The sequence below is a fragment of the Diceros bicornis genome, chromosome 5 (assembly GCF_020826845.1).
Source record: "Diceros bicornis minor isolate mBicDic1 chromosome 5, mDicBic1.mat.cur, whole genome shotgun sequence".
Lineage (NCBI taxonomy): Eukaryota > Metazoa > Chordata > Mammalia > Perissodactyla > Rhinocerotidae > Diceros > Diceros bicornis.
Window position 1 is genome coordinate 89,627,782 of NC_080744.1, and position 24,767 is coordinate 89,652,548.

The following is a 24,767-nucleotide window of genomic DNA, read 5'->3' on the forward strand; positions in this document are numbered from 1 at the left end:
ACCCCTTAAATTTAAGCCGTGCTAGTGGGTGTATAGTGCTTATTTCATGGTGGTTTTAATTGTCATTTCCTTATTGACTACTACTATTGAGCATATATCTTCTTTGGTAAAAAAATATATATTTTTTGGCCATGTTTTTGAGATGTCTTATTACTGAGTTATAAGAATTCTTTATATATTCTGAATACATGTCCTTTATCAGATATGTTTTGCAAATAATTTCTCCTTTTTATTTTAATGGTGTCTTTTGAAGAGCAGAAAGAAGTTCTTAATTTTGTTGAAGCCTAATGTATCCATTTTTTTCTGGTTTGTGCTTTTTGTGTATTGTATAAGAAATCTTGTCAAACCCAAGGTCACAAACATCTTCTTTGATAACTTCTTTCTCTTAGATTTAGATTTGTGATCTGAGTTGATTTTTGTAGCTGGTGTGAGGTAAGGGTTGAGATTCATTTTTTGCACTTGGATACCCATTTGTTTCAGCACCATTTATTGAAAAAAGCTATCTTTTCCTTATTGAATTACCTCGACTCCTTTGTCGAAAAATGAGTGAACCATATATGTGTGAGTCTATTTCTGGATTCTCCTGTTCCATTGCTCTGTATATCTGTCCTTAGACCAATACTACACTCTCTTGATCATGGTAGCTTTATAATTAAGTCTTGAAGTCAGGTAGTGTAAGTCTTCCAACTTTGTTCTTCTTCAAAATTGATTTGGATATTCTGGGTCATTTGCATTTCCATATACATTTTCAGATCAGCTTGTCGATTTCTGTAAGAAAGCGTACTGAAGTTTTTATTGGAAATGCATTAAATCTGTAGCTCAGTTTGGGGAGAATTGACATTTAGCTATATTGAGCTAATCCATTAACATGGTATATCTCTTTTAAAATATCTTATTTAGGATTTTTTTTAAAGCATGTTTTCGGTTGCAATATTTTGTTAAATTTATACGTAAGTCTAATATTTTGTTAAATTTATACTTAAGTATTTCATATTTTGGGTGCTATTATAAATGTTTGAAATTTCAACTTCCAACCATCTGTTGTAGCATATAGAAATAGAATAGATTTTTGCTCATCGACCTTATATAACCTGCCACCTTGCTAAAATCACTTATTTCTAGTAGCTGTTTTGTAGATTCCTGGTGAGAACTAACATTCTTGTTGCCTATCTTAGGGGTAAGCATTCAGACTTTCATCCTGCTGTATAATTTTAGCTGTAGGATTTTTGTGTATTCCCTTTATCAGGTTGAGGAAGTTTCCTTTCTGTTCCTAGTTTGCTGAGAGTTTTTGTAATGGATTGGCATTTAGTTTTGTCAGATGCTCTTTCTACATCTAATGAGACATTTGAATAGTTTTTCTTTTTTATTTTGTTGATGTGGTGAATTCCATTTATTTACAAAAGTTAAACCAACATTGTATTCCTAGGATAAACCTCATTTGGTCATTGTGTATTATCCTTTCTTTATATTTCAGGATTTGAATTGGTAACATTTTGTTAAGGATTTTTGTGTCTGTGTTCACAGGCGGTTTGGCTTGTATTTTTCTTGTAATGTCTTTGTCTGGTTTTAGTATCATGGTAATGTTGGCTTTATAAAATAAGTTGGAAAATACCCCCTCCCCTGTTTTTTGATATTGGTGTCATTTTTTCCCTGAGTGTTTGGTACATGTTACTTGACGCTACCTGGGCTTGGAGTTTTCTTTGTGATAAAACTTAAGAATTCAAGTTCTTTAATAGATGTAGGGTGATTCTGGTAGATGAGCATCTCATTGTAGTTGTAATTTGGCTGTTCTTGATGACTAATGATGTTGAGCATCTTTTCATGTGCCTATTAGCCACTCATGTATTTTCTTTAGTGAAATGTCTGTACAAGTACTTTATGCGTCTTTAGTTGGACTGTCGTCTTATTGAGTTGGAAGAGTTCCTTATAAATTCTGGATAGAAGTTATTTATCAGATATACGATTTGCGGATATTGTCTGTGGCTTTCAAAGGTGAAGTTATGACTCATGCAAATACAAAATGACTGTGTGTTGAAGATTTTATTTAATTCATTTATTAATGAGGGATCCAGTAAGATGTTAAAACAGATTGCGCATATCTAGTAATTTTTTATTGTATGCTGCACATTGTGGATGATATGTTTTAGAGACCACTACGGTTTTTATCTTCTTCTGAAAAATGTTAACTTTTGTCTAGCAGGTACCTAATTGGATTGGACTCAAACTCCCACTTTAGTTTAATCTCTGCTCAGTTTTTTCAGCATGACAGATTTGCTTTCTGCTGGAAATTTTGGGCTCTTCCCAATGTATGTACAATTCAGGGGTCTTCTAAGGATTTGGAGAGAGCTTATATGCAGATTTTAAGACTGCAGCTTTCTTGCTTGAGTTCTGTTGTATTATGTGATCTGGGGAGTACCCTTAGTTGAAAAGCAATATAAAAGTGAATCTTGCCCAATACTTTTATCTTCTTTCAGCTTTCTGTCTGCTTTTATCTCCTTCTAATGCTTTCAAATGGTAGCTTTTTATATTTTATTCAGTTATAATTGTTTATCTGTAAGAGCAATAGTCTAATACAGGGTAGTCAGCCTTTACTTTTTTGTTGAATTTTTAAATAGTGGAGCTCCTTTTAGTCTTAAAATCATTACTTATCCATTCTCCTGGAATTATTGTCCATATTTTCCTTCTTTTTCCCCTCAGTGTTTCTGAATCCTTTTGGGCCCTCTCCCCTTTTATTGCATTCAGAAAGGTAGTATACGACTTAGAGAACATATTAAAGAATATTCTGCAAACCTTTGTCATCTCCAGTTAACTTTCCATAGTATTTCTTCTAATGAGGCACTGGAAACCTCACTCGAGAGTTCAAATTTTTGCAAGTGAAAGAATAGGTTGATTTGGTTGGCAAGATTTAAAAAATGTTTTCCTTGCTTCTGGTTCTGTTTTGAGAACGCTTGAAAGGCAGAGCTTGCCTTGGGATTGGTAAGGGTAGCTAACGCTGACCCTTAGTGGCGTTTTTGGTTGTATTTGTTAAAGCTGGGGGCTTGAGGCTGTTAGCCCATATCTGAATATCAACTACGAAGGAGTGTCTCCTTGGAGATTCCGTAAGTTTTTAGATTTCCGTGAGTTTTTAGATTTCCCACCTGTGGTATTCTTTCTTCTCTTGTACTGGGTGGGGAGGTATTCAGTGGGTGGCTGCATTCTTTATTTATTCCTTGCTCTGACCTGGGACAGCAGTCAGGGTCTACAATGGAAGGTTGTGGTATATGTGTCTTTGGTCTGTCCATCTTGCTTGTAACTGCTTTGTTTTTTAATCTTCTGTTCAGCTTAGTAGCAAACTTCAAGACTGCTGATTACCTATATGAAAAACCAATGTATTTTTCAGTATGTGTCATGAAGTGATGAGATGGTATACTTCTTATTAGTACTTACAGTTTGTGTAATTTAATATCATGCTTACAGAAACATTTCATTCACTTTCACTGCAATTTTGAATGTGAAAGACTCCCTGTTCGCTCTCATTAAGCGAACAGGGGGTTCACTTAAGTATTGGTTTTGAAGCTTAATTATTTTCTTCATCAGATTTTTGTAGAATTTAGGGGAAAAACATTCTCAGAAGTTCCTGTTGCTTATGTAACATCAACTAAATTTTTTGGGCAGCAGATTTCAGCTGGCAGATGTTAGCCTGTGTTTGTGTAGAAGGGAGTCCATTCCCAGCTGATTCTCAAGCTTGTAAACATTTCCATTTGGATGTGGGTAGGAACATGTTGGTCTGTTGAGTTGCTTTACTTGTTGGGTAATTACACAGCTGACTGTTTCTGTAGGCTATTACCTACTACTTTGGAAAAACAGAATAGGACACATCAGTAAATTAGTCTGCAATGGTAAGTTTTGGGGGAGATGAAACAGATGAATTAGTTTACAGAGAAGCTTTAAACAAGTGTATGTCTCTGCTTTCCTCCTCTCCCTTCAGTCTTTAAATTAGTGAAATGCTACTTCGTACACCAAGCAGTTTCTGTTTAAATGAATGAGAACTTCTCTTCCTTGTCATCTTCACTGTGTTTAGTCCCCAGCTCACAAAATCGCCTCATTTGTTTATATACCTAAGGTACCCAGGGTTTCTGTGCATGGAATTATGATGTATTAGAGATGGGAGGAACTTGCACGATTACGGAAGCCAGCTCCTGCCATTCACAACATAAGAAATGGCAGTCAGGAGCTTGCTGCAGCTTAAGAGAGGCAGCAATGTAGTAGTCTAGAGCTTAAGGGCATGGATTTTGGAGTCAGATCTGGGTTCACATTCTGACTCCCACTAATTACTAGCTGTGTGACCGTTTACAGGTAACTTAACTTAAACTTTAACCATGAATCTCTTTATTTGTAAAATGGATTAATGTGAGGATTAACACGGTACCTGGAAACAGAGTAAGTAGACACTTTTATAAGTACCAGCAAAGATGACGATGCTGGTAGTTGATGTCCTTGTAGTTGATAAGCTGTAAGATGTCAGAACCATAGAATTAAGGTGTTTACTTTTTGGATGAACAAATGAAAAGAACATCTGTTGAGGAGAGAAACAGGAGGCTACGACGTATCTGTCAGTGAGGTATGTGTATGTTGTGTGGTTTTTGATGAGTATAAATTCTGAAAGCCAGTGAATGCATATGTTTACCACCTGGTGTATTTCCAGTGTGTGCATGAGAGAATGAGGGAGGGAATAATATTTTTTTAAATGCCCTTGGTTGAGTTTCAGAAATGGATTTCAGATGCCAGGAAGCAGTTTATAACAAGAGGATGAAGTCAGTTGGTATAATTGGAGCTAGTTGATAATCCTTTTACTCTGTTCTTTGGACATTTACAGTGCTCCTATTTCTGTACAAACATATGAGCTAGAAAATGACTAGGTCTCTCCATAGAAGGGTCATGTGCCAGCTGGGGAGGGAGGAGCACAGGGTGAGAGAATGTGGGATAGAACCAGCAGTCAGTCTTCAGCGTTATTTTTGCTTAGTTTTTTCCTGTAGTAGGTACTGGGGCAGTTTTGTTCTATTTAAATGTTTCTGGAGATTATTTGAGTGTGATCTTTAGTTTGGTTGTACCCGCATGTGGGAAGGGGAACAGAAGGAAAGAAAGAGGAATCAGAAATACATTTTTAGGACTATGAAAAGAGTTGGCCTATGAGCTTTTCCCTCCTGGGGTAGAGGCTGAGACTGAGTTGGCTTGTGGTTTTTACCATTGCTACTTCCTCCTCATGGGGAGTCAGCCACAAAGACACCTGTTCCTGAGCTCAGGTTTGGTAGTTGAAAACACCCTTTTCATCTTGTTCAAGTCACTTAGATGGAGAATTGGTATCATGGAGGTTTTAACTTTAAACTTCCAAAGTAGTGGTTATTTGAGCGGGCTCTATTTCTTAAGGATTATGCTGTTGCTGCAAGTAAGGAGTAAGGATTTTTTTTCCCATCTTGCATTACTATTTTTTTCCTGTTGGTTGTCCCAAGTCAGGTGTGCCTCTTTGCTAGGGTGGTGTCAGTGAAAGAGTTTATGGGACATCTGCTCTGTGTTACCACCATAGTACGGTGCTGCACAAATTTATTTGACCTACTACAGCAGTTCTCAGGGGCAAGTGATCAGTAACTGTGTCATACAGAGGAGAAAGAGCTTTTAGCTAGCAAGGGGTTGGACTTCAGCTCCCTCCTCCCTCGTGGCGGTCTTACTATGGCCACAGCAGTCCACCATCCGTCAGTGGGCATGGCATGTTTAAGGTGAGATTGTTCGCTTTGGCCATCTTAGATTTTTGCAGCAACCTTATTAGTTCTTTGGTCTTTCAGTCCAGTCTGAATTCTGGCCGTCTTCTAACCACAACTAATCAAGCTCTGAACCAACTGTTTGCTGTCATGGGGGTCCTGCTGTCGGGCCATTTTAAGTTATGTGGAGAACCAGAAAGCCAGGATCTCAGAGCTCTCGGGAGAGTTTATTTGGACTATTTATAGTTTGTTGTTCTGTCCACAGTCTCTGTCTAGAGTACGCACTCAAGTGTTTGTTGAATTGAATTATTTCCCTTTGTTGCCTTTCATATACCTTTTGTTTGCATGCATTACGTCTTCTCTTCCTCATCCCCTTGCACATTGAATTGCTTTCTGGACGGCTTGGGCTCTTTGGAGACACATGCACAGGTACCTGCTCCTCACTCCCTAAATTAATTCACGTTTTCATTGTAAAGATTCTCAGGAAAAGTAGCCAACTGAACTGTTCATTATGACCAAATTATTAGCACTTGGGTTGTTCTAACGTTGATTTTACGAAATACTTATATATATTCTTTGAATTTTGAAGTGGTGTAATTTTAAAGGAAGAGGTATTGTGTACTAGACGCCCGACTTTCTCTAGCTTAAATATATTAAATATTTGAAGTCTCATGTGCATAGTAGTATGGTCTGTTTCCATATTTACTAGAAACAACAATCATCATTATGCATTTCTCTTATGTGCCGTTTATCTCCTCATACACAGCGAGAAATGCTAAAATGTTTTAAAGCAACAGGTCTGTATTTTTATGACAACTTGATTTTTTTTTTTAACTTAGTTCAAGTGGGGAAATTAATTGTCCATTCATGCATTGTATGATGTTATTAACATGTGTGGCCCTCTAAGACTTTCCTATTAAAAGGAATTCAGAAAATTTGAAATTCAGGGAATAATGCATAAAGTTTTTCTTAAATCTGTTATTTCTAATTTCAGAACAAGTGTAATATCACTCAGATTTAGCCTGGCAATAACTTTTTAATAATTTGATGAAAAGCTGTATGTTTAATCTTTCTTTTTAAACCATTATCAATGAATTGATCAAGGTAGGAGAATTTGCAGAACATGATTTTTTTTTAACTTACTAGTTGATTTTAAACTCGGTTGTGATCTAATCTTACCACTTATCTTAGTATTGCCAAACACTTGTTATGTTTGTTTTGCGAAGCAGTATATCTGAATTGAAAGTGAACTATTTTTATTAATATCTAAACAGAATAATCCGCACCTCTTGTAAATTACCGTTTTCAAAATGCGTAGGTACTTCCTCGTCCTGCACTGTGGACGCGTACGGTGCAGATTCAGTTTCCCTCAGCACCACCCTCCATGTTACTAGGAGAGATTACTGTGAGGTACCCTTCCCAGGTAGTGAGAGATTGAGAAACAGTTCTGTTATTTCAGAACGCTGATACCATTTTGTCTTTTAATAGCTAAATTCTCTGCTAAAAACACTAATCAAGTTATTGCAGGTTCTGTTGCATGTTATAGCTCTGTATGGCATCTAGGTTGTTCGAAGTGGTGATGATTTTCATGTGCTTTTAGCTGAGTGATCCTAGTTTGTTCCCACCTGAAATAAGTATATCAGTAGTTTTTTTAATACTCTGTTCAGTGTATATTATAAAGAACAAAAATGACTCTCCAAAGGATAAGTCAGGCCAGGGATGTTTTATGAATAGAAAGTCCTCTTTAAAAATAAAATTTTTCATTTAAGAAGTTAATGAAATGATATTTTACTATCATTTGCTGTCAGTATTTCAGAGCTACTGAAAATACTGGCGTTTCTTTGACTCCGTAGCATTTTTATTTAATTGTGAAATATACAGATTTCTTTTATTTGGATTTATTGCTCAAAACTTTCCCTCCAATTTTGAGATGATTGATTAAAAAAAAAACAAAACTGCCATCTCGTCTGTGTTTTCCAATGTTGTTCTCAGCTGTTTAAAGACAGCATTGGAAAATCGTGACGTTGAAGGCGATAAGTGCCCCTGAGACATGAGAACCATTTCAACAATTTAAAACATTGAAACATTTCTAGCATCTGTTTCTAACACCTCTTTTCCCTGCCCCTTACGGGAATCATCTGATAGTGCTTTTGTTATGTAATGTGTCCAAGAAGGTGGGCTGTGTGTCACTGTGAAATAATTCCTAACAGAGTAGCTATTCCAGGTAGCAAATCCCAGTAGCCCTGGGATTTGTCCAGGTAAGTTCGTCCAGCTTAGTAATGTCTACATTTGTGTGAGAGCCCGCTTGCCTATATTTAGTCTTTTCAAATAGTTTGCAATTGATTTAGTCCATTGGGCTGCTTGCTTTTTGGATGGTGAAGGTTAGGGAAGATGAAGGAAGTATAAAGGCTTGAATTTGGCAGTCTATTTACCGGATATCTATTTTAACCCCTGCTGGTTAATTTACATAAAGCCCAGCTGTGTATGAATTTTTCTAAATTTGAAGTCTCTTATTCTTATTACCACAGGGATAAGAATGTCAGCACTTAGTGAATTTATGGTCTTGCTCTCCTGTGTCTGGACCTCCTGGCAGCTTACAGTTCCGTTTCCTTTGGATAACAGGATACAGCTGGTGGCAAAATTCTCACCTGTGGAATAGCCATTTGGAGTTTTCTTCTCCGTATAGATCTTTGCAAAGCAGCAGAAACTATTTTTACAGGAAACCACAAGCCTGTGTTAAATACCAAAAGAGAATTGAAATAACATGTGCATGTGTTCCTCTTCCCAGAGGTACCAGGCATCATGTGAGAGCCTAAGTATAGTGTGAAGCAGCTCTTTGCCCTCCCCTTTGGTTTGAGATTGTCCAGTTAGAAGATGCTGAATTCCCCCACTCTGGTCCCTATTACCTCTCTAGCCGATTAAGCAAATTGATCCAGGCTGCATTTCTCAACACCTGGCAGGATCCCTACTACCTTTAATTAGATTAACCTTCTGGGACTAGACTGACCTTAGGTATTTTGATTTTGAAAGATGGATTTTTGTTGTTATAGCTATAGCTATGGATCCTTTGCCATTAAATGGTGCGGAAAAGCTGCTGATTAATTTTTGTCTCTGATGTTCATTTCAAGTATTTTTTCAGTATTTATTGGGTGCTCAGCACTGTGCCACGTGCTGTGACAGGAGTGGCAGTAGTGTAGAGCACTGCTATGGAAAACATCTACACTGTGGTAGACTAGAATAAACAAGGTGAAAAGACAAGCACAGAAATAAAAGAGAAATACAAGACAGTATGTGACATTGCTGATTGTGTGGTTTAGATTATCAGCAATAAACCTATTATCAAAATCTGCAAGGATGGAGGGCATTATCATGAGCAAAGGTGTGAAGACTGGACTGAGCATGGCGCATGCAGATGGTGTGTGCAGGAGCTGGATGGGAGGGGTGCGGGGGAAGGAGCGCTAAATAAGGTTGCATAGGTAATGCACTGAATACTGTTCGGAGGCCCCAGAAGAGGTAACGGGGAGCCTGGATGGTTTCTGAGAGTTCACCAAAGATAAAGGGCATATTTAACAGAGCACCATATCTGTTGGGGTCTATGTTTCCCTCATCAATACCCTTTATTTAGAGTTAGGGATCAATACAGTGATTACGATGGTCCAAGAGACATGGGAGTTGAATGTGGTGTGAGGTTAGTGCTGAAATGGCTAATCAGGTAACTCATACCAGGCAGTAACAGGGACTTAATTTATTGAGTATTTTCTTATTGCCTACCACTGTGTTAAACATTTTACGTACATCTTTTATTCTTGTTTTTCCACATTTTACATATGAGAATAAAGCATGGCAGTTAAGTAACTTGTCCAAGATAATGCAGCCACAAGTGCCAGAGTTACAACTCAAATCCAAATCTATTTGCCTCCTTCTCTGAATTATGTTGTCATTCTCATTTTTGTCCTTACATTCTTCTATTAAAGGTTTTTAAAGAATTCTTAAATGCTAGAAAGTTGTCTCCAGTCTGGATGAGGACTCTGCAATCATCTGTTCCTTTAATGTCTTCATTATTTATCAAAGTGGCTTATAGACAGTTGGTGTAAAATAAATATGATACTGGGTTTTTTACAGAGGAGGTATAGTGAGCTTAATCTCTTTGCTGGCAGCCACCAGTCCCACGCTGCCCATGCGCGTCTGTGGATGCAGCGTCTGGGCTTATGAGCCCCAGGGTGCAGGGTTCCACTTTTAAGCTTTAGAGGTTGAAAGATCTAGAAAAACTAAGATGGGTTAAATGTGTCCCCAAAACTGTGATCACATGTTATTGTTAAGCTTTTCTCTCCCCTTCTTGAATCATTGCAGATCTTAGTGTCATCCCCTAGAACTCCCTAAAGAAAAGAGGTTGGTACCTGAAAAGAACCTTTCTAAAAGATTGCTTACTACTGTGTAGGCAGAGAGGGAGCTGCAGAATGAAAATAGCATTTTAGGAAGGTTGAGTCAGAGGTGCAAATGGAGCATGGAGAGATTTTCTCAAGGTGATAAAGCCCTGGCCCTGCAGTCTACAAGCAGAGACAGGTAGACTGGCGGTGATTCCTACTTGGGGAAGAAGGGTGATGTGGGCTGCTTCTGAGACCCCTTCTAATTATAAAGTCCTGTGGCTGACAGGATTTGGCTAGGGTTTGGAATGAGGATTCCAGGGCCTGTGCAAATTGATTGGAAAGCCAGACTTTGCTTGCTGCACCTCAGGGAAGTCGTGGTGGGGGTTCTGGGCTGGTCTTACCAGTTGTGACCCACAACAGATACTTGCTCTGTCTGGGTTTGAGTTTAGGCTGCTTGATTACAGACTTTTTCCAGTGCTACTTTTTGTGAATCTTTGAAGCTGCAGTTGTGAATGAACAGAAATTTGAGCTGAGCTTAAAAAGAAAAGAAAAAGAAAAAAGAAAGGTAGAGATTTGTTAGTGCCTTGCTATTATATGGCTGTAATTTCTTTTGGGTAGAGCCATGTCACAGTGGTTTGTATATATGCACGCGTTGCCCAATGACGGAGATACGTTCTGAGAACTGCATCGTTAGGCGAGTTCCTTGTCATGCAAACATCCTAGAGTGTTCTTACACAAACCTAGATGGTATAGCCTACTACCCACTATGGGCTGTATGGTACTAATCTTATGAGACCACCGTTGTACATGCGGTACGTTGTTGACCGAAACATCAGTATGCAGTGCATGACTGTTTTCTTCTGTTTTCCTGTCTTTGGTTTCTGAGGCCAAGCAGCTTTGAGCTGTGTGAATGTACGTGAGCGCCTCTCCTGCCTCCTCTCTCATCATCCCCTGCTCGCACTTCTCATTTATCTGTATGCGTAGTCTTCAACAACTCACTGTGCTGTCTTGGCTTTGTACATGCTGTTCCTTCTGCTCTATGCTTCTCCTCCTGTGTCCACTTGATGAAACTTGCTTCAGGGTTGGCCTCCTCCAGGAAGCTCTCTCTGGGCCTCCACCTTCTAGAGAGTTGATTGTTTCTTCCTGATCCTTGTAACATTTTTATTATTACATTTATCATACTGTAATGTAATTATCTGTATACATGTCTATGTCCCTTACTAAATTGATAGGGGCCATGTATTATTTATCTCTAAAGCTCAGCAACTAGCTGTACATGGGGCTCAGAAATATGAGGAGATTGTCTACCATTATTGAGTCTTTTTGTGCCAGACAGATATACACATATGTAAAGAAAAGGAGGCCCTGAGTACTGAAAAGATTATGGTGTACTCTCCCATATGAATTTCAAAGTAAACTCTCAGTGTAAGAAAGTCAGAGTTCTGATTTTTAAATTAAATTAAATTTCTTTAATTATTTAAATTCATTGATTAATTATTGTGGTAAGAGTTCTTATTTTTTTATTCCACGATAATTATTTGTGTGTATATGTTTGCCCTAATTCAGTGCTGCCTATTGGGTAATCTAGCACTGGTAAAGAATAAATTAAATGAGTGAATTTGGATGTTTGTGTTTTTTTGTTTTGTTTTAATTTGCCATATCCTTTTGTTTTACTATGAGTGTTGCGTTGTGTTGGACTCTTCATTCTCGTCAAGTCCTACCCACCTGCTGTGGGCTCTCCTCCCCCTTTCACTCCAGTTGTGACCAGTACTTTGTTTTTTTCTTGGTGATTTTTGAGTACCGTGTCATGTGGTGGTGGGACAGACCAAGGCTGACTGTGCCATAAGAGAATCAGACACATGTTACGGCTCTCGACACCATTGTTTCCCAAAGCAAAGGCATCACCAGGTCCGGTCTCCTGATTTGGACTCTCTAATGGTAGAAGGAGTCGGGGGCATGCAAGAATTTGCATTGTTGAACAAGGCCTCCAACTGATGCTCATGTGCACTGAGGTTTGAGAATCACTGCTTACAGCTAACTGCTCAATTATTATTATTATTATTACATTTTGTGAGGAAGATTGGCCCTGAGCTAACATCTTCCAAGCCTCCTCTTTTTGCTGAGGAAGACTGGCCCTGGGCTAACATGCATGCCCATCTGCCTCCACTTTATATGGGACGCCGCAACAGCATGGCTTGACAAGCGGTGCGTTGGTGCGCTCCTGGGATCCGAACCGTCGAACCCTGGGCCGCCGCAGCAGAGTGCGCGCACTTAACCGCTTGCGCTACCGGGCCAGCCCCCTCCATTATTAATTACTGCAACTTTAAATGGAAGTCAGACAATTATGAGGCTCCTGTAAGATTTCCTCAGTCTCTTATTCAGGAAATACATTTGGTACGTGTAGTACTTTATATTTTTTGTAGAACTTGGCATCCTCAACAGGAGAAGGCTTTTCACTCTTTGTCCCCTCCTTTTCTGTTGTTCAGAATTCCCTGCTCCCCCTCCCAACGGGGTGTAACATGTTTATAGCCACCAGCCCAGACTCCTTAGGAATGAAGGAAAGAGTCTTTGGATCCTGTTATTTTCCTTGAGGAAGAGCTGAATGTTGTTTTACAAGAATCCAGTGTGTGCGTTGTAATTTCCATGTTAACCTTCACCCCAATTTTTGTGGGTTTTGAAGGATTTACTGTAGCCCAGTTTTAGTAGGATCCCTGGCCATGGAAATTCATTTGAAGCGCATTGTGCCATAGAAGTACCCTGCAGGTAAAAATCCTCTATTTACACTTGGCTGAGTCTCAAACAGCTGCCCTCCTCCTATTGAGAATGAGGGTGGTGGGAGGGGGGTGGTTTTCACATCTTTTTTGTGATTTGGAAGCTTCCCTGTTGTGAATGACAAAAACCATGTCAGTTGAAGTGATAGGTTCCTCAGACCTGGACAGCTGGTTGTTAGGAAATGGCCTGAGAACACCAAGCTAGCCGATTCAAGAGAGTTTGCAGTTTGCAGTATAATTCCTGATACAATGTTGGGCCTGTGATTTTTTCCCCCCTCGTCTTCGGGACGTTTGATTAAGAGTGGAGCTCCTGTTAAATAAAGGCTTCTCTAGTCTGATGTGTGGGTACAGCTAAAGAAGAGTGAGTTGGATTTATGTTTACATAGATAGGGGTGCAGATAATCTGGTTTAATTGCTTTTCTTTTATCTGCTCTGGGGAGCCTTAGTAAAGGTTGTAGATTTCTTCAGTTTGCACATTTAGGAAAAAATGTCTTTTTATTCATTTCCAGTTCACTTGTGATGCACTGAATGACAGGGGACTTGAAACAGATGTGCTGTGTATAATGTTTTCTTCCCGATTACAAAAGTAATATCTGTTCATTGTTTGAATAGTTATGATTAAGAAAGTGATGACTTAGGAATGAAAATTCCTTGTACTTCGAAGAAATATGTACACTTAACGTTTTGGTATTTGTTCTTCCAGATTGTTGTCTATGGTTATTTTGTTATATTTTAGAATTGTAATTTACCTACCACTGTGGTGTTTGTTTGTTTGTTTATTTGTTTTTTGGTGAGGAAGATTGGCCCTAAGCTAACATCTTTTGCCAGTCTTCTTTTTGCTGAGGAAGATTAGCCCTGAGCTAACATCTGTGCCAGTCTTCCTCTATTTTGTATGTGGGACACTGCCACAGCATGGCTTGATGACCAGTGAGTAGGTCCATGCCCGGTACCCAAACCTGCAAACCCCAGGCCGCCGAAGCAGAGCACACGAACTTAACTATTACACTACTGGGCCAGCCCCCCACCAACGTGTTTTAAGACAGAAATGTATCTCTGGGTACCTGAAGCCTTTCCTTGAACCATTTGTGGTCTTCAAAGTATTTTGCTTGGAGTCTCCATCGAGCCCTAGAAACTCTGCAGGGAAGAAGCAGCAGTGGCTTCTATGCTGGGCCTGGCAGTGTGCATAAGCACTTTCCTTGGATTATCTCTTTTATTCTTCCACCAACTCCATGGTGTAGGCAGGAGTTATTATGCTTTTTCTACAGATAAGGAGACTGAGGTTCAGACAAGTTAAATGACTTGCTCAAAGTCATATAGTTAATTAGTAGAGAACTTGGGATGCCCAACCATTTAATTTGATTTCTTGTCTAGAGAATATTGTGCAACATCCTGTGACTTGAGGTCTTTTTTAGCTGAAAATATCTTTGAGACATATAAAGCTGTTGAATGGGGACACACTGCTTCTTTGGCTTGAGAGGTGTTTTGTTAGTTTTTGTCCAGGAGTTGGCACTGAATCTTTTTGTGAATAAAAATTTATTGGAAGAAAGCCACACGCATTCATTTACATGTTGCAACAGAGACCATATGACATGCAAGGCCTAAAATATTTACCATTTGGCCCTTTACAGAAAATGTTTGCTGACCCCTGCTGTGGACAGCAATTTCTATGTAGGTCTGTAATTTTTTTCTAGCTTCTAAGGTTTTGCGTTCATTTGCTCAGGCACATTGGTTGGTGGAAATGCAGTCTTTGCTTCTCTAATCAGCAACCCCCTGAGACCCCTTACATGTGGGCGTTGTGGTAGAATATAGATTTACATAATTGAGACAGTTGCATTAAAATTGAGTGAGTCTTATTTTGGCATAAAGTGAATGTGTTACTTTCATACAATAGTAAACTATTAAATTTATTTTCTTTCAGCATTTTGAAATAAAATGGAAAATGTGGGAAGAATAAAAATACTTAATTACTGTTTGTTATTATTTCACACTCCTCAAATTTATGACTTCCCAGAACTCTAGCTGGTTACTACTGAGTGGTAGATTTGGTGAACATCCATAAAACCACATTATTTAAGTCTGTCAATTTTGGTATTTCCTTTTCTTTGTAGTCTTTCAAATGGTACACAACCTTTACTGTCCCATGGTGTCTGTCATGTATTGTGTTATATGAAAGCAGCCCTGGTAAACTTGTGAACTTGCTCAAAGTCATCCACTAGTTACTGGGTAAGGAAGAAATTATAGGGTTTTCTCTCTTAAAATTCCTTGATGAAATCATTGAATGAACATTGTACATTTCTTTAATTTTCCTTTTGGGAAAATTGGATAAAAAAATCTGTTGACGAAGTGAAGACTTGAAATTGTTCTTGGAGTATAGGTTTGGTTCTTAAGTGTGTTTACTCTGACCCAAAGACTGCCATCCTGTAGAATGCTTCTTCCTTTAGAACACAGTTCTCAAGTAAATTAAGTTTGTTTAAATGTGTATAATAAGTTAGTTTGCATTATATGTAGCAAGTTTTTTGATGGTTTAGCATTAGAACTCTGAGTTGTCAGTTTTGGGGCCAGTTTGAAGGTCTGGAACACCTTTCACCTGTTACCTCTTACTTTCTTAATCTCCTTCATTTTTTGGGTAAAATGTCATCTCAGAGAGGCCTTCCTTCAGCACCATATTTAAAACAGTATCCTATTCCTTTTCTGTTCCCTTTTCTCTTTTATTTTTCTCCATAGAACTTATCACTATCTGAAAACCATTTATTTTAGTGTTTTATTGGTCTGTGTTACTCCTAGAATGAGCTCTGTGAAGCTTATGTACCTGCAGTGCCTGGAGGAGTATGGTGCCTGGCACATTGTAGATGCACAGCAATAGTTGAATTAAAGTCAGGGAGAATCTATGTTGTTTGTAGAGTGAGGGCTAGAGGTAGGGCAAGTCAGTTTGTACATCGAGGTCGTTAGAGATCCTCATAAGAGGATGCATCATAAGAGATCCTCTTATAAGAGATCCTCTTATGATATGGGGAAAAAGCACATGTTTGGGCATCAGACTGAGTTTGAATCTGGGCTCTTCCACTTCTTGACGTTGATGTTAAATAACTTAGTCATTGAAAGACTCAATTTTTTCACCAATGGAATGGGAAAATAGTATCTTTTTATGGGGATTAAATATGATACTGAATATAAAGCTCTGTAAATGTTAGTCCTCTCTTTCTCTGTGTGTGTCAGCATGGAAGATGCTTAAAGGCAATCTGAATTTACCAATCTGTGGCTTCTGGGGTCGTTGCCGTGATGACTTTTGACAAATTTGTTCTTTCAACAGCCTGTGTTGCCAGCATAACAGTGACCTGTCCCTTTGACCAGTGTGGGAGGACACTTTGTCATCCCTCTTTAATCCTTATATCAGAACAACTTGTATGGGTTCTGGCTTTGAAATATGTTTAGGCGAGTTCATAATTCTAATCAGTTTAGATGATTTAGCCTTTCCTTAGAGCCATGTGAGTTCCACCAGCTTTTTCTTCCAAAATGTAGTGGGAGCCACTCAGATAAGTTGATGTTTATGGTCCTTACCTAGTCATCCTAAGTTTCTTGGCAAATCAAGAAACATCAGAAGGCTGGTAAGTCACTAGTTTGTCTCCACAGATTTCTCCAATCCTTATGAATTACCAAAGTGTTAATTCCTGTTTCAGTTTCCACTGGTATTTCTTCTTGCTTGTGATAACAGGAACACTTCAGAAGTTAGTTAAGGCAGATTGGTTCATAAATTTATAGGTTCTTTCAAGCCTTTGTCCCAGGCAAGTCTGAACAGGACTTGGAAAGCTGATTAAAAGACCACTGAGCACAATGAGCTTAATTTTAAATTAAATGGATATTTAATGCATTGAGAAGTATTCAAGAGCTTCAATCTTTCTTTTTCATCCATGCTTGCCATTTGAATCTGATGGTCTGGAGATGTTTATTTTTCTACTGAAAGAGTTGGTTGTTGCTGTATTTCTCAAGCTTGTTTTTCAGTGTGGATTTCTGCAGGTAATTTTAGCTCCTACGAGTACAAATCATTAAATGAAGGCAGGCAGGAAGGAAAGAATGCTGAGCCAGGAAGTCTGTTAAATTGTGGGGATGGACCAAGAATGAGTGAGCCAGGTGGGCCTCCAGGTGGGCCTGGAGGTGGTCAGTCAAAGTGGGGGAGCCACCGAGCTGTCAGCATCTACTGCCTTTGTCCAGCAGAACACATTGAAACCTATGGCCTGTGGCTGGTTGGAGAGGATTGGGTTTAGGAGCCTGGTTATAGATCCTCCCCTCCCCCGCCCCACCCCCAAGTTGTATTAACTGCTTTTTGGGTAAGCCTGGATCTCAGACATCCGCAGCCTGACCAAACTGGCAGATCTGTGAGGATTTTAATATTGAGAGGATTCTGTTAAGTTATGCTTGGTCGCTGAGGCATTGCTCTTTATTCTAAACATTTGGTCACTGATAACTTCCAATTTATGCTATTTGAATTTCAATTCTTTGTTAGTTTTTTGTGATCTGGTAGAATACAAAGTATGTAATTTTGTCTATTTTTTGCGTGTATGAATGACATTTCTCTACTGTTGTTTATATAGTTGGTTAGTATGTGCCTTAATTTAATCCAGTTACCTATTATGAGTAAGAAACTTCTTATAATGAAATCAGTTGGGTCTGCTTCTCTGACTTTTATGAGGATGGGGTCAGCTTATACTCAAATTCAGGGTGTTTGGCAAAGGACCTGCCATTCTGAAGTCCATGATTCTGGACCATGATATTTTAGCCTAGATGAAGTCCTGGTCAAATCACCAAGTTAAACTTTTAAGAACATGCTATTATTAATATTTAGGAATGTATTGTACAATCCTGGAAGTCTTCTCTAAAGTTCTTCAGAAGATTTTTGTGAGAATTCATTTAGTGAAAGTAACAATGGCAAATTTAGCTATTAATTTTGAAGAGGGTAACAACTTTTAGTTGTTGGAGGCCAGCTGTGGCCTCCCTCCTCTGAGAGAGGGGCAGAGAGGAAGAGAGCTCTAGGGGTCCTCTGCCACCTCCTTTTCCCCTAAACTCCCTAGTGAGACTTGGAGGAGGCTCTGGTAAACGGTATGGTCAGGTTGAGAAATTATATAAAAATGTAACAACAACATACACTTTGGCAACTGCCTTAAATATCCTGTTGGTTGAAACAACTTTTGTGACAGTGTGAAGCCTTTTGTCTGTATTTTTAAATCAGAACATCTTTCTCTCCACTTGAAAAGATTGAATCTGGCCTACAAGGAATTCTGCAATCCTTTTGACTTTGCTGCCTTCCCAAACCTCTAAGGAAAGCTAGGTATACAGTAATCTCAGACTTCTGATTGTGCTCATATAGCTGTGGTTGATATCTAGGACTTAAGGTGGTTTTTATATTGTGACAACTTTTAAGTTTACTGTCATTTATTTCCTTTGTTCTCATTTATTTCTTCCATTTCTGTTTCAGTGTCCTGGGTCATGAAACTTAATCCACAACAAGCTCCATTATATGTGAGTAAATCACGAGATTCCTTTTTTATTTTATACTTATCTGTGCTGTTTACTTGTTCTGATAAACTCACAGATCTCTCATGTGATTATCAAAGGAATTTTTAACCATCTATACATGAATTTATTGGCATAGTACACTTCAGAAATTGAATTTGATTTAGTAAATCTAAATGGCTAATACATGCGTGGTACTGAGCTGAGAACAAATAATACTCGTAAGACTTGTGAGGTAATATAGTCAGGGTGGTAAGATGCACGTATAAAACAGTTACATTGCCCTGCAAAATGATGGTGTGGCTTCGTCTTTTTATGTAGAGTGCATAAAAGTAGTATGGAGATCTTCCTACTGCCTTTGTGAGTTACCCTGTGTTGCAACTAGGTGGCACTCTGTCATTGGCAAGAGTGCTATTTATTTAGGACTCTGGGTGAAAGCCGATAATATCACCTTTTTTAAGTAAGGGAGTTATAAGATGAAATGGACAAATGGGTTAATCAAGGCAGGAAAAGGTAACTCTAGGTGACTCTCTCTTGTTGTTGTGAGAGTGCGTTAGCTGAATAGGGATGGTGAAAAGTGCCTGTTTGATGAGGAACCAGCTTAGAGATATGGACAGTTAGAGCTGTGACAGTTAGAGCAGTGACAGGCCGGTGGATGTTGGACTGGTGTGGTCTGGAGGAGGTGAGAAAAGTTTCTTTAAAGGAACTGGACTTGAGTCGGGCCTTGAAGACTAAAGAGCATTTAGTTGGGTGAAAAGTCCTTAGCATTTGTTCAAGACAAAAGGCAGATGGTAGAGGGATGCATGGCAGTGGGCATGGTGTTCACTGGGTGCTGGGCGGGTGGAGAGTCTGGCCCAGCTGAATTTGTGGTGGGGAGTAATGGGAGAATAGTGTGAAAAGATGGTTGGAGCTCAACTGTGAAGGCAAAGGTGCAGGGTATTTATTTTGTGACCACAGAGGAGCTTTTGATGGCGTGTATTTTAAATCTGCTGTTCATTTTATGCATTTATTTATTTTAAACCATTCTATGTTAATAATAGTCATATACCTTTCTAACATAGCACATTCATATGATCACTCTCCTGCATAGATGATTTTTATGTTAAATATAACATAAAGAAAAATATGTGTTCTTAGAAGATATTTTATGTACTTATTTTCTTTCCAGACTATTTGAAGACAGTTTAGTATGTTCAGCAGTAGGTTTGCACGTGAACTAAGTACCTTAGACTTTTAAAAACAGTTTTATCGAGGGGCCGGCCCAGTGGCGTAGTGGTTAAGTTCGCGTGCTCCGCTGCGGCGGACTGGGTTCGCAGGCTCGGATCCTGGGCGCGCACTGACACACCACTTGTCAAACCATGCTGTGGCGGCATCCCGTATAAAATGGAGGAAGATGGGTACGGATTTTAGCCCAAGGCCAATCTTCCTTAGCAAAAAGAGGGAGATTGGCAACGGATGTTAGCTCAGGGCTAATCTTCCTCACGCACACACAAAAAACAACAATAACAAAAAACAGCTTTATTGAGATATAATTCACACACGGTAAAATTCACCCATTTAAAGTATAGGATTCAGTGGTTTTTAGTATATTCATGGTTGTGTAATCATAACCATTGTCTAACTTCAGAACATTTTCATCACCCCAAAAAGAAACCCTATACCCATTAGCAGTCACTCACCATTCCCCTCCTGTTCCTAGCCCTTGGCAACCACTATCTACTTTCTGTCTTTATGGATTTACCTATTCTGGAAATTTCATATAAATGGAATAATTCAACATGTGGCTTTTTGTGACTGGCTTTCACTTAGTATAATGTATTTAAGGTACATATTAGAGCAAGTATCAGTACTTTGTTCCTTTTCTATTGACAAATATTTCATTGTATGGATATACCACATTTTATTTATCTACTCGTCAGTTGATAGGCATTTGGGTTGTTTCTACTTTTTGGCTATTATGAATAATGCTGCTGTGAACAGCAATTTTTTGTGTAGGCGTATGTTTTCATTTCTCTTGGCTATATACTTAAGAGTAAAATTGCTTGGTTACATGATACCTCTTTGTTTAACCTTTTGGGGGAATTACCAAACTGTTTCCACAGTGGCTGCACCATTTTACATTCCCACCATCAATGTTGAGGGTTTCAGTTTTTCCATATTCTTCCAGTACTTGCTATTATCTGACATTTTTATTGTAGCCATCCTGGTGGGTGTGAAGTCATATCTCATTGTGGTTTTGATTTCCATTTCCCCTATGGCTAATGAAGTTGAACATAGTTCAGGTGCTTATTGACCATTTATATATCTTTGGAGAAATATCTATTCATATCTCTTGCCCATTTTTAAATTGGGTTATCTTCTTTATTTTTGAATTGTAAAGGTTCTTTATGTGTTCTGGATACAAGTCTCCTATTAGATGTATGATTTGCAAAAATTTTTTCCCATTGTATGGGTTATCGTTTTGTTTATTTGATGGTGTCCTTTGAAGAACAAAAGTTTTATTTTGATCCAATTTACCTATTTTTTTATCACTTGTACTTATGGTATCATATCTAAGGAAGCTTTGCCTAACTAAAGGTCGTGAAGATTTACTCCTATGTTTTCTTCTAGGAGTTTTAGAACTTTAGCTCTTACATTTAGGTATGTGGTTCTAGAGTGAATTTTTGTGTATGCTGTAAGGGAGAGATCCGGCTTCATTCTTTTGCATGTGGGTATCTGGTTGTCCCAGCACCATATGTTGAAAAGACTCTTCTTTCCCCATTGAATTTTCTTGGACACCTTTTTGAAAATCAATCAGTCATAAATGTAAGGAGTTGTTTTTGGACTCTCAATTCTAGTCCTTTCCTTTGGGTCATCTTTAATTTCTCTTAACAATGATTTATAGTTTTCAGTGTACAAACCTTGTACTTTTGTGAAATTATTCTTATTTTATTCTTTTTGATGCTATTGTAAATGATATTATCTTAATTTCATTTTCAGATTGTTCATTGGTAGTGTATAGAAATACAATTGATTTTTGTATATTGATCTTATAACCCACAACCTTACTGAACTTGTTTATTAGCTAATAGTTTTTTAGTGGATTCCTTAGGATTTTCTATATACAAGATCATATCATCTGAAAATAGAGATAGTTTTCTTCCTTTCCAATATGGATGTCTTTTATTTCTTTTTTCTTATCTACGTGCCCTGAGTAGAACCTGCAGTACAGTGTTGAATAGAAGTAGTGAGAGCAGACATCCTTGCCTTGTTTCTGATTTTAAAGGGAAAGCATTCAGTCTTTCACCATTAAGATTAAGTATGATGTTGTTAGCTGTGGGTTTTTTATAGATGCCTATATCAGGTTGAGGAAGTTTCCTTCTAATTCCTAGTTTGAGTATTTTAATCATGAAAAAGCATTGGATTTTGTCAAAGCTTTTTTCTGTCTATTGAGATGATCCTGAGGATTTTTTCTTTCATTCCATTAGTGTGGTGTACTACATGGATTGATTTTGAGTGTTAAACCAACCTTGCATTCCTGGGATAAATTCCATTTGGTCATGGTGTATAATTCTTTTTATATGTTGCTGGATTTGGTTTTCTAGTGTTTTGTTGAGGATTTTTGTGTCTATATGTAAAAGATATATTCTGTAGTTTTCTTCTGATATCTTTGTCTGGTTTTGGCCATTGAAAGTTTTTGCTTAGGGGGCTAATGTAACTTAAGTTGTTGTGGTAGGCAGAATAATGGCTCCCCAAGTGTGTCCATGTCTTAATCTCTGGAATTTGTGAATGTTTATCTTATTACATGGCAGAAAAGACTTCATAGATTTAATTAAGGATCTTGAGATGGGAGATTATCCTGAATTGTCTGCGTAGCCCAGTGTAATCACAAGGATCCTTATAAGTGAGCAAGAGGAGAGTCATGAGCCAGAGAGAGATTTGTAGATGCTGTACTGCTGGCTTTGAAGAAGGAGGAAGGGGCCATGAGCCAAGGTACACAGCCTCTAGAAGCTGGAAAAAACAAGGGAATGATTTTTCCTTAGAGGGTCCAAATGAACACAGCCCTGTGGACCTCTTTGTTTTAGCCCAGTGGAAGTCGTTTCAAAATTCTGACCTCCAGAACTGTAACATAATAAGTTTGTGTTGTTTTAAGCCTCTGAGTTTGTGGTAATTTGTTGTAACAGCAATAGAAAGCTAATACAGTCATCGTTTGGGAAAATTAATTTGTGGTAGTGTGAAGGATAATTTAGAAGGAGAGGCATAGAGATAAGTTAGAAGTTTTCTGATTTTGCCATTATGGAATCTGAGAACCGTAGAGTTAATAAAGATCTTAGCTATTATCTACTTCGTCTTCATTTTAGAGATGAGGAAATGAGTTTTGAAGATAATGTGATAAGGTGTCACAGCTAATTGATAGTAAAATTGTGATTTAAATCTATATTTTCTGGGCTTCGTCTAGAAACCACTGTAAAGCTTGTTAAGCTTAAAAGAGCTTCGTTCTGTTAGGGAAGCAAGGCTTTTTAGAAATCAGTTCTGAGGAATATTCTTATATTGATTAATATGATTATGTGTTTAATCTAATGGGGCAGGGTCTACTGAAGAAGAATATTTTACATTTCAGATTCCAAGTATGTCTATCAGCAGTAATACTTAGGGGCCGGCGCAAGCGGTTAAGTGCACGTGCTCTGCTGCGGCGGCCCGGGGTTGGCCGGTTCGGATCCTGGGTGCGCACCGACGCACTGCTTGTCAGGCCATGCTGTGGCGGTATCCCATGTAAAGTAGAGGAATATGGGCATGGATGTTAGCCCAGAGCCAGTCTTCCTCAGCAAAAAAAGAGGAGGATTGGCAGATGTTAGCTCAGGGCTGATCTTCCTCACAAAAAAAAAAAAGCAGTAATACTTAATGGGGCAATTTGTTATCCCTTTTTTGAAAGGAGAGTAACAATATATTTGTTCTCAATGAACTAAGTCAAGTCGCAAGGGTTTATGCTATTTTGGTGAAATAAAGTAACTGTTATATGACAGTCCATTGGAGAGGGGGCAATTCTCTGCACCTAGAGAAAGAAGTCATAAACAAAGAACAGACCGAGTGTGTTGAAGGTTTTCCTTTAGTCTATAGTTGGGGTCTGCTACAGATAACTATCATCAGAGGAGAGAAAAACTGTTAGATATAAGGAAAAACACTGGATCCTTAGAAGAACTTTTATCTGTGAGTTAAGAAAAATAGGCTAGACTCCAAATAAATATTTAATCAGTCTTTGAATGAAAATGTGTCCAGAATAAGTTGGAGTAGTTAAAAATCTAAGAAAGGTTCCAAACTACAGGTGGCAGTACTATTGAATGTTTAAAAGAAGCTGTTTTTTTTGTGTGTGTGTGAGGAATATTAGCCCTGAGCTAACATCTGTTGCCAATCCTCCTCATGTTGCTGAAGAAGATTGGCCCTGGGCTAACATGCGTGCCCACCTTCCTCTACTTTATATGGGACACTGCCACAGCATGACTTGGTAAGCGGTGCGTAGGTCCGTGTCTGGGATCCGAGCCCACAAACCCCTGGCTGCCGAAGCGGAGCGAGCACCACCGGGCCAACCCCTAAATGAAGCTGTTTTAATGAATTATTTTTGGTGAAATGCTCATTGTGGAGTGTGCAGGACACTGGCCTGAAACTATAGAGACCAGTGTCTTAAAATGGTTGTGCCTTGGTTTCCTTGTCTGTCAGCTCTGTGATTCTACTGGTACCACCTTTGTGTTAGGCAAGCTAGTTACATCACTAGGTCAGGTATTTTTCTCAGCCTCCACAAAGGTATTGATTGTTGCTGGATGAATTTATGAGAATTGCAGTTTCAGTGCCATTGGGTGGTGGTGTTAAAAACTTCGGCAAGTTTAGTAATATCCCTCTAGGTGGTGAGGGCCTAGATAGTTAAGTGGGAGTAAAAAATGGAGAGGCAGTGGTAGATGCAAGAAGTATTTTAAAAGAAGCAGCAGAACCAAATGCTTTATTAGATATGAGGAGTCAGAAGAATGAATGACAGTTGATTGAGAATTTGGGTGTGAATGACAGCTGGTGCCATTGGCAGATAAGGGAAAGAAAGAAGGTGATGAGCTTGTTCTCTAAACATGTTGAAGGGCATATTGATGTTCTGTTGACAGCTGGAGATGTGGGCTTGGAACTGTGGAGAAAGGAAGTTGGCTTTGAAGTAGAGATAGTTTAAGTCATCTATAACAAATTGATACTTTTGAGTATGAGAGTAGATGAGCTCTTGGAGAAGATAGAAGAGTGGTTGAAATTTGAATAGTGGACTATGGCAGAAAAGGCAAACTTAAGCTTTTAACATTTTATTCTTGGAGTTCTTTAATTTCAGTCACACATGGGCTTGGAAGTGAATTTGGTGGTGGAGCTGTTGAATTCTT

At 38.6% G+C, this 24,767-nt stretch overlaps 1 protein-coding gene across 6 annotated transcripts in view; it reads left to right on the forward strand.

The window, feature by feature from the left end:
• Positions 1–24,767, forward strand: part of AKAP13 (A-kinase anchoring protein 13) — a 341,772-nt gene that overhangs the window by 73,028 nt on the left and 243,977 nt on the right. For all 6 annotated transcript variants that reach the window (XM_058542397.1, XM_058542391.1, XM_058542392.1 and 3 more), the window contains exon 2: positions 18,344–18,387. In XM_058542397.1, coding sequence (XP_058398380.1) covers positions 18,355–18,387 — 33 coding nt within the window. In that variant the 5' untranslated portion in view covers positions 18,344–18,354. The remainder of the gene's footprint in view (positions 1–18,343; positions 18,388–24,767) is intronic.